At 45.7% G+C, this 18,858-nt stretch overlaps 1 protein-coding gene across 3 annotated transcripts in view; it reads left to right on the top strand.

Annotated features, from left to right (window-relative positions):
* The window catches only part of GRAMD1B (GRAM domain containing 1B), a 164,479-nt gene that overhangs the window by 27,021 nt on the left and 118,600 nt on the right, over window positions 1–18,858 (top strand). For 2 of the 3 annotated variants that reach the window (XM_039217690.1, XM_039217694.1), the window contains exon 2: window positions 10,590–10,667. In XM_039217690.1, coding sequence (XP_039073621.1) covers window positions 10,590–10,667 — 78 coding nt within the window. The remainder of the gene's footprint in view (window positions 1–10,589; window positions 10,668–18,858) is intronic. The other variant, XM_039217691.1, reaches the window with a different exon arrangement.

The raw sequence follows: 18,858 nt of genomic DNA, 5'->3' as shown, positions 1-18,858 counted from the left end.
CTCTGAATGGTGGTTATGTACCTATGGTTAAAAGCACATACAAATTAACTAGGAGGTAAATAGTGTTTTTGTCATATATCAGAAAGTTATATTTCAGATATCGTGGGAGGGGGAGGGGGCGGCACCTGGGTGGCTCTGTTGGTTAAGCGGCCAACTTCGGCCCAGGTCATGATCTCATGGTTCATGAGTTCAAGCCCCATGTCAGGCTCTGTGCTGACAGCTCAGAGCCTGAAGCCTGCTTCGGATTCTGTCTCCCTTTCTCTCTCTTCCCCTCCCCTGCTCCCACTTTGTGTGTGTGTCTCAAAAATAAACATTAAAAAATTAAAAAATAAAAATTAAAAAAAAAACAAACACAAAATATCATAGTTGGGGTTTGGTTTAAAGGTTCTTGGTGTGGGGCTCTCTGTGAGTCCTGGGACTGTCTCTGGACTTGGCCCCTGTGAGAGGGAATTGATAGAGAAGAGACTTTAATTCCATATTCTGACCAGTTTACATGAAGGAACCAGAATCAAGATGATTGTCAAACATAAGGTTTTGCAGGGGTGGGGAGGGAGTGGGGAAGATGCCTGGCTAGCTCAGTTGATAGAGCATGTGACTCCTCATCTTAGGGTCATGAGTTCGAGCCCCACGTTGGGTGTAGAGATTATTAAAAAAAATAAGTTACATGTTAATACACATTAGTAAAATATTAATGTTAGTAAAAAATTAATAAAAATTAAATGAGGTTATCTGTGGACAGAATGATTCTGGCTTGCGTTGGCTTTGAGAAATTCACGTGTATCTTCCTACCACTTATTTAATCCAGACAGCTCTGGATTAAGAAGCAAAGGATGTCTTAAAGGCTGGGAGGGAGGCACAGGGAGCTAGCTGAGACGGTGGGGAGGCTGGCCTATGAGACGTCACTGCTTAGGGTCTTGACAGCTTGTCAGAGACTTGAAATTCTGGGAAGCATCTTTGTTGGTCGCATTTATCACTGATAAAAGGTTCACCACTAGGTGACCTGGTTAATGCCTCTGTGCTCTCTTATGAGGGTTTACGAGCTTACGATTTCACAGTGAAGGGAAGTAGTGCCCGAGGCCAGCGAAGCTACCAGGGCGTGGGAGCCAGAGGAAAGTGGTGCGTTCCTTGGGAGCGCTTGAAGAGAGGTTAAGGGGACACAAGTTCTCTTGCCCCCTTTCTTCAGAAGCCATTTGAGGAATACAATGGGGTAAGTATAATTCTTTTCATTGCGTGATGGCGGGGGGAAGGTCTAGAATTTCTTTGTAGGTCAGGGAACCTTTACGCTTCATGAAAAATATCTCAGAACGGCATCAGGAAAATAATGAGGTTCCCCTCCCCCAACTGACGCTTGAGTATCTGTATACATGAGAGCCAAGGGTCGGCATGAACATTTGAAACTCCCCCGACCGTTCAGGAAGAAAGAAACAAAAAAGTTGTAACATTGGGCTTCAAACCCTTTTTCTATTAACTTTTGACTCCTAGTGTCTAATTGGAGAAGCACGTTGTTTCCTGCCTCCCCTCCAGTGGAGGTTCTGTCAGGCTTGAAGTGAGTCCACATCACATTGGGTAACTGCAGGTTGGAGCATAGCTTTGGCAGGAGTGTGGGGCAGAGGAGGGCGGGCATGAGGAAGGTTTTCTTAACAGTAGCTGCTTTCTTGGGAAGGCGCACATGTATCTGATGCAAGTTGGTATCTCCAGTGCCTGGAACGTAGTCTGTTGGAAACTTCTTGAGGTCACAGACCACGCTTTGCACACGGAACAGGGCCTAGGGTACTTTCAACACAGGCGTCTAGAAAACGCTAATGAACATTTGGAGGTGTGTGGTCATCTGGGGAGAGAGTGTAATCTGTGCAGATTGGAGTGGTAAGTGGAAGTGAAACATTAAATAGGTCTTTGCTCTTAAATAACTTACCATGTGGCAGAAGGTATAATGACTGTATCCTGAGGAGTGTGCTAATTCTTACGGTGAAGGGTAAGACAGTAATGTAGGACCATAGTGTGGGCAGGGGCCACCGAGGAAGATTTCTTCCCTGAGAAAAGATTTCCCTGTAATATTGAGTACCCGGATCCCTTTCCACAATATTCCATGGGTATTATTATTCACAGCACCCCAATGAAGAAGATGCTATTGTCATCCCCATTTAATAGGGTTCGAAATTGAGTAGGTAGACGAGTCAATACTGGAATTCCGGCAGTCCAAGGGGGTGAGTGGAGAAAAGGATACCCCATGCCCTGGAGAAGTGCCTGTCTAAGCCAAGGACACGGAGGATCACTGGAGTGGGCGTGGGCAGTGTGAGAGCCGCAAGATAGATAGCAGGTAGCTTATTAGGGTTTTTATTGCTACACGAAGGAATTTGAACTTGGCTCATGAAATTATGGGAAGCCTGCAGGACTTTTAAGCCTAAAGAGGCAGGATCAAATCTGCATTTCAGGAAGACCAGTGTCCAGGATAGACTGGAGTGGGGCCAGATTGGCAACAGGAAAAGCAGTTGGGAGCCTATTACAGTAATCCCCTGGAGGAGTGATGAGAGCTTGGCCTAAGACAGTGGCCAGAGGAGTGATGAATGGAGGCCAGGACTGACTGGCGGATACTAGGAGGTAGAATCTACAGCCCTTGCTGTGAAGTCATGGGAGGTGCCTCTCTAGTGTTAGAAACATGAACCAAAACTCAGAAAATCTAATTGGCTTTATTAATCCAGTCATGAATCAAGCAGCCTTCTAGCTAGCAAGTAAAGGGGGCCTCTGAGGAGGTTTCTATAGGAAGGAGGGCGGGGTAAGAAGTCATTAGCAAAAGAAAGGATTATTTGAGGCAAGGTCACCTTCCCTTAGGGGAAAGGGGAGGGAGTCTTATCATGAAGATTTTGGGGGATGGAGAGGCCCAGGTGACCAATTACCTTACTGGTGCAGACCAGAGAATTTCTGACTGAGCCCTTAGGACTCCCATTTCCCGGAGGAGGTTGGAACTTGGCTTATGTGGCGCCATTTTGGATCTGTGGTTTTTCTTTTTCACACTAGTTTGAATGAATCCCTATGGAATGCAAGAGGAAGACAAAAAAAGGTGGTGAATCCAGGATTGGCCGCATTCTGTTTGAGATTCATATTGGACTTCAGAGAGTTCAGTACCAATGCAAAGCATGATAATAAATGTTCTTGACAGTTCTTGGGTGCTTATTCACAGAAGCCTTCTGTTTAGTGCTTTATATTAGAGTGGTTTATATTAGTTAACTTGCTCAGTCCTCAAAACCATTGTGTGGAGTTACTTACATATTAACAGTCGAGATGAGAGGAGTGTTGTAGGGAGGGGCACCTGGGTGGCTCAGTCAGTTAAGCATTCCACTTCTACTAAGGGCTCAGGTCATGATCTCACAGTTTGTGGGTTCGAGCCCCACGTCAGGCTCTGTGCTGACAGCTAACTCAGAGCCTGGAGCCTGTTTCAGATTCTCTGTCTCCCTCTCTCTCTGACCCTCCCCTGCTCACCCTCTCTCTCTCTCTCTCTCTCTCAGAAATAAATTTTTAAAACATTAAAAAATTAAAAAAAAAGGTGGGGGGAATGTTGTAGAGAGAGGCAAATAGGTGGGTCTGAGTTACTCAGATGAGAAGTGGCAGAGCTGGAAGTCAAATCCTGGGTTTGATTTGGGAACCTCCCGTGCTGTCTAATAAAGCTTTCTGCAGTGATGGACTTGTTCCATATTTGCACTATCTAATACAGAAGCAAACGGCCCCATGTAGTTATTGAGTGCTTGAAATATAACTACTGTGACTAAGGAACTGAATTTTTAATGAATATAAATTTAAATAGCCCCGTGCGACTAGTGGCAGCTCAGTCCTCTTCCCTGCTATCTTTGGGAGTAATCAGTATATCCATCATAACCGAAGGTTTGTTGTGGACGAGTTTCCCCAGAGAGGTTGTGGCTTCTTCTGTGGGTCACAGGCCTATTTGAGAATCGGTGGGAGCTAATAAATCACCTCCCACGAATGTATACTATTATTGCACAGTATTTTGATAACAGGTTCACAAAACTCAGTTCTCCTGGCATAAAGGTGGAAGAGAAAGGAACCCAAACAGACTGTAAACTCATTGAGAATAGAGATCTCATATGTTTACTATAGTATTGAGATTTCCAAACAATGCCTGGTACATTGGCATTTGATAATTTATTAAATGAGTGACTGAAACAGAAACCAGAAGTCCACGAAGCTCCCCAAAAAGGAAGACAAAAGCAAAAGTAGGACAAAACCCAAGAAGCAGGAGAGGGAGGTGCCGGAGGAGGCAGAAGGGTGAAGTTTGGAGAATGGGAATAATAGTGTCAAACCTGCCTGGGTGGTCAAATATGATTAGGACGTAACAGCTGTCATTGACGTGGCAGTAACGGAGGTCCAGGTGGATGAAATCATGGAAGGGTACGAGTGCCGTCCAGATTTAGTGGACTCATTCACCAGGCAATGGTGAGGAAGTAGAGGCAGTGAGTGTGGAGTCCACTGGGTCTCCATCCTGATTGCCCCCCAGAGTCACTGGGAAGCTTTTGAAAAATACACATTCCTCGGGGTGCCTGGCTGGGTCAGTCGAAGAGCGTGCAACTCTTAATCTGAGAGTCATGAGTTTGAGCCCCACATTGGGTGTAGCGATCATTTAAATGAATAAATAAATAAATTAAAAAACCCACACATTCCTGGATATGTTCAGACTCTGACCTGGCAAGTTAGGGGAAGGGCCAGGAAATCTGCATGGCGAAGCTCTCTGCTTATTCTGATACAGCTTTGATGAAGGCACTCACCAAGTCATGGATTCTTTCAATAAAATATGCCTGTGAAGGAAAGGAAAGAAAGATAACGGAATTGAGGGAGAGCTTTCTTCTTCTTTTTTTTTTTTTTAATTTAAAGATAATCAGAGTCTCTTTTAAAGGCTAAAAAAGAACTCTTTAAGTAGAGAAGTATTAGTGAGTTGTAATGAGTTGGAAGATATTTACCCAAATTCTGACTCCCTGAACCTTTGACCATCTACCCACCCAGCTGCAAATTTCCATGGGAGCCGTTACACAGATCCCTTCCTGCTAACTTTGTAGGCAAATTATCAGTCTTCACCCAGAGCGTGTTATTTTCTAAGTAGTATTTGAGAATATTCGAGGATGCTGTGTAAGAAGCTGGCAGTCATTGGCAGTGCCCCAAATCACATCTGTTTACTTACTTTCTATTATTAGACTTCTCCATACTCATTTGCCAAATGACAAACTATTCCCCTGCATTCTTTACTTTGCCACCTGCTTTTCTTTCCCGGTATACTTTTCCTACTTACACCAAAATGATAAATGCCAGAGCTGTTTCACAGGTGAATAGAATTCAGCCTGAAAATTCAGCCTTCTCTTTTGTTAGGTGACCCTACTTTTCAGGGCAGTGGCTCTCAAAACTTTTACCATGTCTCATCTTCTCTGCACTGGATGTTTCAAAAAATTTATTTGCCAAACTGGGAATAGTGAATACAGTTGATGTCCCCCATTTATGGTATACCCATCAAAGCTTGGATACTGCCCTAGACACTTTTTATATAGATGATTTCTCCTATTTCTAATCTTCACTGCAATCTTTTAAGGTATGTGGTATACCCACATCTGACACTTAGAAGAGTTAAATAATTTACCCAGGGTCATCCTGCTAAGTGGCAGGCAGTCAGGACTAAAATTTGTGTTGCCCTGACTGTAAATCCTGAACTCAGATATTGTGATTGGATTACTCACAACTTAATCCTCAACCCCGTTCTCTAATTTTGGGGGAAAACAGGCTAAAAGAGGTTAAGGGATTTGGCTAAAGCAGAGGGCCAGTAAAGGCAGGGCAAACCTAGGTTGGTCTGTCTCTGTGCTATTTTTACTACATCCACTGCCTCAAATAATTTCTTTCCCCATTTTTATTCATCAAAGACATGTATCAATCAAAGGCACTTTGAGTCTTTGGAAGCTTCCAGTTAGCATGAGATAACACCCTAGATTGCTCTGGTTACAGCCAAAAGCAAAGACGTTTGATAAATAGTCTGTACAACCATAGTGTGGGTAAATGGATGGCTTCCATTAGGCTCTGGAAATAACAGCTTGCCCATCCCTGTACCTGCTTGGAATCCACCCCCCCACCAGCCCCCATTCTCTCAAAACCCACTCTGGGCTTAGAAGGCCATGATCCCTTTAGTATTATCTGGGAGAGAAAGAGATGTTTCTGCATCTGAAGCACCTACTCAAGAAAGATGGCAAATTGAGTCTCCCTGTCTCTGACAGGCTGTACTTTCCAGAGGGCAAAAGGACACCTTCCTGGTGGCTTTTGGGTTTAGCCTGCACTTTCTGCAGGTGTTCTGGGTTGGGGGAGGGAGGAAGGGAGATCAGTGGAATCATGGGAAATTTACCCAGCCTGCCCTGCGGAGCTTCCTGGTCATTGTCTATGATTTCTGTCTCCTGAAGTGTGCTTTGGCTCAGATTACAACGTATTTTTCCCAGTTTGTGCCAACGTTCATTACTGGTTTGATATGACCTTCGAGGATAAGCTCCAAGCACTCGCTTGCTGGTGGAGAATAAAAGGATTACGGATCTAATACCTTCAGCTGGTGTCCCTTCGGAATATCCTGGAATTTAAAGAAGCCACTTCCTCACCTTATTTAGTAACACAGTCTAGTGTTTCAGAATCTAATTTATACAGTGGTTTTCATCCTAAGCTTGAATTCACAACAGGAGGGATTTACTCCTTTAGCTGCCTTGGGGTTACAGCAAACAGTTGCCTGAACAAATTCCCTTCCCTTCGATGTTAAGCCTACATTCAGTCACCTAAAGCCTAGATCCAAATCCTTGTTTAGAGTTGGTTTTTTGGTTTAAATTTTATTTTTTTAAGGTTTTCTTTTTTTTTTTTAATTTTTTACTGTTTTTTATTTATTTCTGAGAGAGAGACAGCCTGAGCAAGGGAGGGTCAGAGAGAGGGAGACACAGAATCTGAAACAGGCTTCAGGCTCTGAGCTACCTGTCAGCACAGAGCCTGACGTGGGGCTCGAACCCACGGACTGTGAGATCATGGCCTGAGCTGAAGTCCGACCCCCAACCGACTGAGCCACCCAGGTGCACGTTTTTTTAAGGTTTTCTAACAGATATTTTTATCTGTTAGTGCCCTCTGCTGGACTTCTTCCAAGTTCTTCTCCACTTTAAGCCATAGAGCCCAGAACAGGCACTCAGGGTCACCAAATGAGCCTCACTGAAATGGAGAGGTTGGGGATGTGGCCCTTGACCTCTGGCATTCCATAACTGGGTGAACACCCCACTCTGGTGGTTGCTTTTTCCGTGACCTCAGGATACTGGTAGATTTCATTTAGGAAGCTGAAGGAGCTGCCCCATTTCCAGGAGGGCTGTTATCATTTGAATAAGGTTCATTTAAGAGAAGAGTGGAAAGAGTACATGTGAGAGGGTGAGGCAATATCTGAATCTAGAGATTCTGCTTGACAATGTTACTTCATGGGGACTGAGTGGAGGACTGCTTGGTGTCCCTTTCACTTATTTAAGACTGTTGAAAAACAAGTTCCAACAATGGGAGGACACAGGACCAGCCCCCTCCTGGGAACTGTAAAGGACGAAGCACCCTGTACACCCAGCGCTGCCACCACTATGGATTTACATGGAGTCCACCTATCTGACATGTTCCCCGCCCGCCCCCCACAGAAGTGTCCGCCATCTTACTTTGTCCATCGTTTTAGTGTTGCCACACCACAGTGTACAGTGAATGTCTGTGCCTCCTATATGTCCTTGTCTCCTAGCACAGTGCCTGGTACATGATAAGTGTGTGGTAGATGGAACTAAAATAGAATGCCCTTCTCTTCAGGTCTGTGTGTCCTGAATCTATCTGAATTTCAAGTGTCTGTGCTGAAACGCTTGTCGTCCAGACAGCCATTCCTTCTCTTACTGGCTCCAGTATTTTATGTTTCCGTAGCATCTAGTATTTACTTCTAAGAGGTATGGTTTTTGCTTTTAAAGGTAGTTGCTTACATTGACTCTTACTTTCCACCTTGAGAGCAGATTCTTCACCTGATTCATGTTTCCATTGTCCATGACCCACAAAATGTTGCTTTACACATAATAATAGCAGTTACATACAGCGTTTAATATGCCAGGCACTGTTCTCCATACTTCACATATGTTCATTCTTTAATCTTTGCAACAGCTTTATGAGGTAAGAACTGTTGTTAACATCTATCTCCATTTTGTAGGTAAGGAGAATGACATTAAGTAATTTGCTCAAGGTCTTATAACTAGATAGTGAGGAGCTTGGATTCAGTCCCTGGCAGCATATTCTGGAGTCTAGACTTTATCATTGCCTTGATGCTGCCTCTTGTCAGCATATTTGCACATGGAGGCCATTATGTAAATATTTGTCTGCCGCATGTAGGTTGATATTTCTTGGTTATTTGGAACCAATAAACAGGTTGAAGGTGATCCATTGTCGCTTTCATCTCCACCATCCGAACTGCTTCCTGAGCAATGGGAAGGCCAAAAGGAGGCACCAGAATGTTGGGTCTAGTAGTTTGAATTTCAGAAGTGCTGGATGGATGAAGTTCCGGCTTCGAAGTCAACAGTGCCATCTAGTGAGACAGCTTGCTAATAGCAGCTCAGAAGTATTTTTCTGAAACCCCAGTACATTGTCCTTTCATTCTGGGAGCCCCATTATTAGTTTAACTTTAGGTTTTGATTGTCAGAGAGAGGGTAGGGTGAGAAGGAAGACTAGCTTAAATGGAGCCAAGCCCAGTCTCTTCCTTGAAGAGGCTGTGATGTTGATCATGGTCATTTGGGTTGGTTGAGCCCCATTGGCTGTTAGTGGGCTCCAGAACCCCTCCCTTCTGCTGCTGGTGGTGTAGACTGGTGTTCCTCTCTTCATGCTCACCTTTGGAGCCGTCTGCCGTAGAATTGGAGGTCCGACCATCTGTGAGTCGCCTACTGGAGTACAGTGCCTGATGCATTATCACAAGTTAGTCCCAACGTAAGAAATCTCATGGGTCAGCAACACGATAGCAGTTTTGTGATGAGTTTTTTAATAGGCAATTCTTCGAGACCTTGGGAAGAGGATCTGATGAGTAGCCCCTCCACAGCGAACAAGGAGCAAAAAAGTGCCATGTGTACAGTAAATGAAAGAGAAAGGGCTGATGTACATACTTCCGTTCAGCTAGGCAAGTGGAAGCTCTGCGTTTGGTGCTGTTCTGACTTCTAGGGTGTGTATGTGTTTGAAAACTTAAATTGCTTCTAAGTTCATTTTCTTCTTGTTGAAAGACTGGAATATAAGAGCATGGCTATAACTTTGATCACACACCAAAAATCACGTGCTGCTTGGGTTGAGAGTGAACCATTTCTCACCCTACAAGATTATTCAGAGTCTCAGTCTACCTGGGGATCAGTGTAAGGAATACAGTCTGTGGACATCAATGCATTTTTCTGTGATGAGCAGTCCATCAGAACAAGAAAACAGTTTTGGTTATACTGGAGCCTGGGTTATAGTGACATTTATCGTACTAGGAATTTACTATTAATAGACTATGCAAAGCAGGGGTTTGCTGACTTTTTTGGTTAAGGGCCAGATAATAAATATTTCAGGCTTTGTGGGTTTAATGTGCTCACTACTTAATTCAGTGGTGCCTTAAGTATTCAGTCCACCATTGTAGCAAAACAGTAACCATAGATAATACGGCTGTGTTCCAGTAAAACTTTATTAACGACCCTAAAGTTTGAATTTCAAATAATCGTCATATGTCATGAGATATTATTCTTGTTCTGACTTCCCCACAATCATTTCTTTTTAAACACCATTCTCAAGGGACTGTAAAAACATAAAAAACAGGCAGCTTCAGATTTGGCCTGGGTGGGGGACTAGAGTCTGTTGACTGCTGTTCAGATGCTTGGGTTAGTTAAAGAAAAATACAGATTATTCATATGTTCAGTTAGTGTCATAAGACATCTGAACAGCTTTTCTCTCTCTCAAGTAAGATGAAAGATGGCTGAATTCCATAGACTGTAACTTCAATGTAAGCATTTTAAAGAGCTCTGTGAACAGAAGCCCTAGAATCCTCTTAGGCTGGAGTGGAGGGACCTTACCCTCTAATCCCACCTTTATGGGCACCCTCATTGGCCTCCCCAGGAGGCGGAGGAGCAAGCCAGGTGGCCCCTGCCCCTATCAGTCTTTCTCCCTACTGGAGCTCTCTCTCCCACCCCCATCTGCACCTGCATCTTGAGAGTCTCCAGTGAGGGTGAAGCAGCGAGGGATTGTTACCCTGGCATACAGATTAAGAAGCCCAAGTATAGAAAGTACTGGAGGTATTGCTCACTGAGATCAGGTCCCCAAGGCAGAACAAGGTGACAGGTCAAGATTTCCCCCTCTGGCCTCAGATGAGCGGGGTGGAGTTCACACCATATTTGTGTCATTTCTCCTATCTCTTGCCTGTCAGTACACTCTCTGTATAAAGTTACATGGGGGAACTTGTTTTTAAAATTTTGTAACCCTATGTCTTTGTCAAGCTGTGGAGTCTAGATGACCTCCCCCAGTGTTGAGAAAGAAGTTAACGGTTCATATCCTGTGTCTTTCTTCAGCAGCCAGCAGAGTAGCCAGCAGAGCAGCCACGACGATGATTCTAGCAGGTTCCTGAGTCCCCGAGCACGAGAAGAAAGGTAAGGCCAAGAGAGAGGGGAGCGGTGGGCTGAAATGTTGGGGTGCGATCGTCCTTCCGGCGCCTGGAAAACCGTGGGCAGTGGGAGGGTGGGAGGAGGCTTCCAGACGTCTGTGCTCAGACCAGCCAGAAAGACAGGACATTGACCCAGGAAGTGAGAGGGTACATCACCGAGGGACTATTTCTGAAGGCTTTTGGTGTTCAGCAAGGAGCGAAGCCAGTAGGTGGCCAACCTGAGATGCTGGGAAGACCTCAGAGTGGACTTGGCTCACGGCACATCTTAGCTGCTGGGTACAGTGTGGATGGTGCCTGAGGAAAGCCGCAGGGCCTGGCGTGCTGTGTGTGGCATCAGATGGCGATGGGCCACAAGGGTAAGAATGGACTGTAGTGTCAGAGGTGAATGAGGGTGCATAGGCGCGGGGCGAGGAAGAGGAAGAGGCTCCTAAATACTCACATGAGGACTCTGGGGTCCGACTAGTTAAACCCTCTGGATGTGAGGATCAGCCGGCATCTGCTTCATGTAGTGCCCATGCACCATAGACGGGTCCGTGGTAGCAGGTGAATCCTAGCCGGAGCAAGTTGACTGTACCGACGTTAATGAAAAGGAGGTCCCCGTGGGCACATGACAGGGCTCTGCTTTTGGTCTAGCTCTGGTTACTGGTTTGGTCAACAAATGGAATGAGAAGGGAGAAGGTACTTTTATAGCATTTATCAAACTTCTGGCAGACACTCAGCTGAGACAAGGATGACAGACTCAAGCTTTAGTATTTCAGATGGGACTGTGGGTGCGAATGACAATTTTTTTTTAACGAAATATGCTATTATGTTTATATTATGTACTTATAAATCTGTATTAGAATAGTTTCTTTTTTTCTCAGTTTATTTATCTTGAGAGAGACAGACAGAGAGATCCCAAGCAGGCTCTCCACTGTCAGCGAGGCCTGAGCTGAAGTCAGGTGCTTAACTCACTGGGCCACCCAGGCACCAATAGAATAGTTGCTTGCATATAGGATTACCACAGAGAGCCTACCTTGACAGGATTTCATGTGAAAAAGAACCTGGGGGGTGTATTTACCAGCAAAATTATGAGCCAATAGGATGACCAAATCATCTTCCAAAGCCTGAATTTATTCATGGAAGTGTGGAGCATGGATTAAAAAGAGAAAAAGATCTCACTGGTCTGTACTGGTTTGACCGTATCAGAGTCCAATTCCTTGGAAATACACGTATTGATAAAATTACGAATTTAGAAAGATTGATCAGTATGATAAGGTATTAGGATAAGGACCAGTGAAAGGAAAATGGCTTAACCTGGAGAAGAGAATGGTTTGGTGACTCTAACAACCGCTCTTTAAATATCTGAAAGCCTAAGAAATAAAAGGTAGAGGGGAGAGGGCATAGTGGGGAGGATTTCAGCTCAGAGTAAGGAAGAACTCTAGTTGCAGCTAGACTCTAATGGAATAGACCTTGCAGAGTAACGCATTATCCCCCTCATGGAAGTGTTCAAGCTAAACCTAGATGGCAGGTCTTAAGGGGACTCTCTCCTGGCTAGAGGGTGGGACCTGGGTAATCCTTTTACAGATCTCTTTGCATTTCAGGTTCTAAGGATTCTGCCCTAGTTCTCAAGTATTAGTTCAGCTCATCAATTCAAACTGAGGGGATAGGAGGCAGGGGCCCCCAGGGGTAAAGACTAATCCATTCTTGTTAAGATGCTTAATCAGTTACCATCTGATGGCAATTCCCTTTGTCTCTCCAGTGGCCCATGCACTCTCTTTTTGTGCTTTCTGGCTTCTGTCAACCATACTCTCAAAATTTTTTTAAAAATAAAAATTTTAAGAAAGGGGCCATGGAGTCCCCGTGGTTCAGTGTGCCTGTGCTTGGACATCACATATCTCCTGAAGTGCCCCATCCGTTTCAGGTCATAATGTCTTAAGTTGCTCCTCTCTCAGCTCTAAGACTAGCAGCTTCTCAACTCCTTCTGTGTCAGCTGCTTGGGGGCGTTCCCGGGAGAAAGAAATAGGTGGTGAGTTGCCGGCTCTAAAACGTTTCTTCCAAGGCAACTTCATCTCTTATGCCAGGACGTGACTACTTGAGCACTAGAGTGAAATCTGTCTTTTTTCACTCTTTGGGATTGTATGTTGACATAAATTATATTCTAGCTCCTTCTCTACCCACTTCTTCAACCAAATGAAACGTTACAAAGGTTCCCAGTCCAAACCTGTGCCCAGGAAAGCCCTCTGGATGTCTTCTCTGGTCCTTCCCCTCCCTGGCTTCCTGAGAGGCCCCTTAACTCTTCATGGTGCACAGTGGATATAATTTTGCATCAGTTCACCTCGGACAGTACAGGAAACAAAGCTCTGATCAGAAGTATGCTTCCCGTGGTGGTCCCTGCAGACCGCCTCCCCCCAGAAGCTCAGGACTGGTATGTATGTGTTCACCCTGGCCATTCTGAAGGAAGTCTTTTTTTTCTTCACATCCAGTTGGTTCTTCCGGAGAGAACAAGTCCCCAGAGTGCTAATTAATCAGCAGCCTCAGTTCAGAACAAACCCTAACACCCTGCCCCTAATCCTTCCTGTAATATGTTTTTACCCAATTATGAGACTCTCTGGGGCATTTTGGATGTTGGCCTGCGTTACTCTGTCGTGGGGCAAGTGTGAGTTCCAAACCCTGGGGATATTGGCAACTGTGGTGGGGATCCTGCTTCCTGCTCCGGACTCTGGGCCCCACTGGGTGGGCAGCGCCCCCTGCTGGTCATGGCGGCATTTCCCACAAAGGCCAGGCTTTTGTGTAATGTCATTTACCCTTGCTAATTTCCGCTAGAGGCCGCAGAGCAGATATTATGGATTGAAAATGGTCCAGTATGAGGCGGGTAATATGGACTCTTTTCCGTGGTTGCTCCTCATTCTCCAAACCATGTGGTCAATTATCAGATGAAGGATAGTTTTCATAGAGCATGCAAAAAAAAAAAATTAACATTGATTTCTTCTGTCTCCCAGATAAAAATCTAATCCTTAAGTATGAGGTATACTTTCAACAGGTTAAGTAAAACATCAGTTTTCCTTTTTCTTGTATGAGGTTCACAATAGATACGATATTTAGAGACAAACTAGTTGCCCTACTTAGCTTAACTGTCTACATGACAGCAAAGGGGGAAATGTCTCAGTATGCTGTCTGAGCCTAAGGGCTGCTCAGAATTTTTCTCTTCTTTCACATCAGTGCTGATTCCTGAAGAAAAAAGTCTTTGGAACCATGATGGGGCAGAGGGTGGGTGGGTGCGGGGAGGCAGTCATTTCCTGGGCAGGTGTGCCTCAAGAAGAGTTGATTTGAGGAAGGGAATCAACTTTTTGGGAAATGAAGGTGGTTTCAGAGATAGGAATAATGCTGTTAGGTTTCTAGTGGAAAGAAAGCAGAATAGATCCAACCTCCCCAAAATCTGTATGTATGTGTGCGTCATTGAATATGGGTCACAGCTCCATTTTCGCACTCCTAGGGTAAAGCCAAGGGCACACTTAAAAGCACATTGGTTCCCTGATTCAGCCCAATTCAGACCATTGGACCAATGGTCAGGGTTCCTCATATTGCCAGATTTTTATTTAGTATGTGGACAGGATGGCAGGAACTGTCAAACAGCCAGGGCTATAGAAAACAGAGCTATTTTACTAAGGACATTTTATGTACACAATGTTAGTTTCAACAAAATGCGGTCAGCCTTTCAGTAGTAGGAAGGTTGGGACCCAGGCAGGGCAGGGGAGTAACTGAGTGCTGAGGCCGGGCTTCGTGTGTTCACGCATCCGTTCCTGCGTGCAGGCATGTGTGCCCCAAACCTTTGTTAATTGTCTGCAAGACACTGGGGAGCCTGCTAGAGTCTAGACAATGAGATGGATAGAGGCTATCTTGTCGGTGGGCTCCATGGTGTCCTAGAAAGAGTAGAAGCCTTGAGGTCAGACCTACTTAGACATTGGGCTAACCTTCTTCCTTATTAACTTCATTTTTAAAAGCAACTTCCTTAGCTTTACTCACCCTCCGGTTCCTCATCTATAAAAGTCATTCCTTGAAAGAAAGAAATGAGATAATATATGTAAAGGGCTCAGTACTTAGCAGGTGCTTAGTGAGTGGTAGCTGCTAGTACTCTGATGTCATGTGATTTCACTCCATTTCCTAGCAGATCTATATATACTCTGCTGTACTTGAAGCGGAGACAGAACTCGTAGAATGTTGACTAGAATGTTGACCGTCCGTAAGATGTGGACCCTCAGAATAAATAGATGAAGGCCTGGTATTTCCCCTTGAGCACCGTATTATCTCATGGTGAGACACGCCTATGAGAAGCAAGTACAACGTCATGTGATAATGGAGGCGGAATTCTGTAGAGAGTAATAACAGGGAAGAATTGGTTCACTTAGTGCACCTAACCCTGTGCTATGCACCTTGCAGAGACTTTGAAATGCAGTCCTCTCAACAGCTCCGTCAAATAGATGTTGTTATTTCCTGCACATTAGAGTGTAGGAAACAGAAGCTCAGGGAGCTACCAAATTTGCCCTGAAGTAGCACAGCTACTGTGCTTGGGACGAGGGCAGGAGAGAGGGAGGAGGGGCCCGAGGGATCCAGAAAGACGCCACAGAAGGAGATGTGCTTTGCTGAGAGCTGCAAAAGGAGTAGGAATCTGTCACACGGGCTGCATTCCCAGGCGACTGAGTGAGATGTACATGAGCAGGGAGGCGTGAGAAAGCCAGGAGTGTTCAGGGGCTTCAGATACTTCGGTGTCAGCGCCCATCATGTCCCAGGAGGGGACTGGCTAGTGCATGGCTAGCAGCATCTTTGCACAGGTGGGCAGGTGCCTGGTTCTGCCATGGCCGAACTCTGCCAGTGACAGAGCAGCTTCCTTATAGGGGAGGAAAAATGAGGGAGAAGTTTTAAGGAAGAGGGTACCCAGATCACTTACAGATAACTCTGGTGACAAAAGTCACTTTGGTCCTAGTGGGAGAGATTTAAGGGGCTAACGTTGAAAGCAGATAGACAAGGAAGGAAACTGACATTTATTTACCCAATTGTCCCCTCATTTAACAAGCATTTATTGAGCACATGCTGCCTGCTAGCTACTCTTGCAAATGTTGGGGGCTGCAGCCATGAGCAGGTGACTTGTCTCCCATCTCACGGTGCTTATGTTCTAGCGAGTGGAGACAGATATAAACAAACAAGTGAATAAGAGCACCGAGTGGTAACAAGGGCCATAAATAAAATGAAAAAGAGTAATACAGAGGCCCAAGGCTTTTTAGGACAACTGTAAGTTAGGCAGGAAGGGTTAGCTTACTGACCTGGTGACACTTAAGCTAAGACCAGATGGGCACATTTCTGAATTAATGGTAGTGCAGAGGGAAAAGGAGGAACCAACTAAAGAAGTTTGTTAAGTAGGTTTGACAAAGCTTATCTACATCTGGGTTAGGGAAGGGTACCTAGCATGAACCTAGGTTGTAGGCTTATAGTGGGGATTTGTAGTGGGGACAGCCAATAAAAGGTAGCATAGTCCACAGGTATAGTGTGTCCCTGGGTTCATTGTACTTCCAGCTGTGACCTTGGGCAAACCACTTCACCTCTGTGACTCAGTCTCCTCATCTATGAAATGGGTATAATAATAGTTCATACTTCATGAGTTATTGGGAGGAGCGTGTGTATGTATATGTCTGTCTTTGATAATCCGAATAGTGCTGGGTACGTGGCTAGTATAATATATGTGCTTGCTATGATTATTAATATTATATCATTATTGTTATAAAACATTGAGTAAAGGGGGAAGAATTTGAAGAGCAGGAGTGATAGTCAATTTAGTTTAGATATGTCAAATGTGTAGGTGGAGAGATACACTAGCCAGTTGCCTACACTCATTTGAACCTCAGGAGACGGGACTAAAACTACTTGTTTGTCAATGAGATTTAGTCAAGGCAAGAGTCAGGATCAGCAAAGTATAAGCAGAAGGCAAAGGAAGAAGGAATTTGCAAAAGATTGCCCACTGAGGCTGAGACAAGTAGAAGAGACAGAAATATAGCCGCGAGAAGGAAGAATCGAAGAGGACAGAGATAGGGAAGGTAAGCACGAAACAGGATCTTAACCGCTGAGCAGTTATAGAAGGATGTATGGGAAGGGAGGGGAAGAGACTGAACATGGAGAATTTATTCCAGGAGTTTCCCCGGGAGGATGAGAAATAGAGATGAAAGCTAGAGGAGAAGGTGGGGGTGGTTGAGGAGAATTTTTGTTTTAATCTAGGGAGACACAAGCGTGCTTTAAATCTCTGAAGTACTAACCAGGAGGTCAAGGATGTGAATTTCAGAGAGGACGTCACTCATTCATGCACTCAGCAAACACTTACAGTTGTGCAGGGAGGAAACTCCCTGAGTTTCCAGGCTTGTTGAGGAGACAGTATTAACACCTGAGAGTATGACTTAGAAAGTACAAACTTGGCTGTGTGCATTCAAGGAAGGGTTCCAGGAGAGAGTGTATGGAAGAAACTGGACCTGGACAGAGGGGGTGGGGCCCACAGTGGGGTGGTTGAGTTAAGAAGAGGTGAGCTGGGAAGCAGTGGGATGAGAGGGATGAGATGAGAAGGCGCAGGAGCTCAGCTGGCCATGACCAGCACTTGAGTCTTTACGCCAAGAGTATCAAGAAGCGATTGAGAGTCTTTAAGAAGGGAGGCGACCGCATCAGATTTGCATCCTGGAAAGATTGCAGTATAAAAGCAAGGGTGGAGGTGGCCCTGGTAGGTGGTGCAGAGAGATCAGCTGGGGCAGCTCTGAGGCTATTACAATTGTCCGGTTAAGGGGTGTTGGTGGCTTGGATTTGAGATGATGGTCCTGGCGGCGGTGGTGTTGGTGGGGGGGAGTAGATGAATTCAGGATACACTTAAGGGATTAACATGTCTAGGATTTGGCAATGGATTGGATTTAGTGTGTGAGAGAGAAAGGAGGTCCTCACAGTTAGTTCTGGGATTCTGACTTGGTCAGTTTGGCTGGTACCACCTGCTGAAGATAAGCAAGCAAGGTTTCAGAAGAGGCGAGGAAAGATAGCTCTAGATCACAGGTGAACAGATTGGCCTTGGCCAGACCGTAATGGCTGTGGATGCAGGTGAGTTCAAATGCGATGTGGTGGGAAGGTGAGGAGGCTGATAGCAGCAGGAAATATTTTCTCCTTGGAATAGGAACTAAGATTATTTCCCAAGGTGAAGGAAGGTGGATTGAGAATAAGTGTGAGCTTTGGGTCTAATTAATTTGGGGGTTGCCTTTATCACCTTTTCTCTTGATGAGCTGAAAAGCTGTTCATGTCTTCCAGTGTCTCACTAGAACTCACCCTTGTTTCTTCTGGTTGGGGAAGGGAGAGCACCTTTTTCATCCCTGGTGTGGAGGAGGAGTAGCAGGTTCTGGTTGGTTCCGTCCAGCACTTGCCTCCTGGTGTGCGCTGTGTGGTTCCCTTCTCTGTCTCCCACTAGCCCAGGAGACCCCCTGGGGACAGAAACGGTATCTCTTCTGCCTGGCATAGAGTAAGTGCTCATCTGACGCTTGTGGAATTCATGAACAAATGGAGAAACCAAGGTAGTGGAATTCGAGGCCACAGGGCAAGCCTCCGGGGGAGGAGAGGCCAGAGTGCAGGCTCACGAATTTCAACTCAGGTCTAGCCACCAGAGCTGATAGCCTCCTCGTGGAAGGAAAGATGCTTTCGGTTCTGCTTATCCTATCCCAGAAATTGTCCCCAAACAGCATGTTTCCAGAGCACTCTGGCTCTGTCTGCCTGCCCGGGCACTGAATTCCCCGCGGCCCTGCGGCCACTCAGGTGACCTCTCCCGTCAGCTCCCTCACCACGAGGAAGGAGCCCAGTAGCAAACCCTCTGGGAGCTGTGCCCGCGGGCCCTCCCCCTCCCTCTGGCACCAGCAGCTGACATCACATGCAGGTACAGCCCCGTCCTCCCTGGCTGAGGACAAAGGAGAGGAGGAAACTCACCAAGTGCCCAGAGCGCTGCCAGATGTTGCAGGATGGCCTCTGTTTGGAGCTGTGGCTCGGGCCAAAGCCAGGGGGGATCCTGGTAACAGGGAGCCTCAGGCTCTCTCCTGCCCCGGGGCCCTCCACCAACCCGTGTTTGGGCTTGAACACCAGGGCGGGGAGGGCTCCCCCGTACAGGAGCTGCAGCCGACAGCTGGAGGAGCTGC

The sequence above is a fragment of the Hyaena hyaena genome, unplaced genomic scaffold, assembly GCF_003009895.1.
Source record: "Hyaena hyaena isolate Hyena2069 unplaced genomic scaffold, ASM300989v1 scaffold_708, whole genome shotgun sequence".
NCBI classification, from domain to species: domain Eukaryota; kingdom Metazoa; phylum Chordata; class Mammalia; order Carnivora; family Hyaenidae; genus Hyaena; species Hyaena hyaena.
Note: the sequence above shows the minus strand (reverse complement) of the source record. Positions and strands in the feature narration are given on the sequence as shown.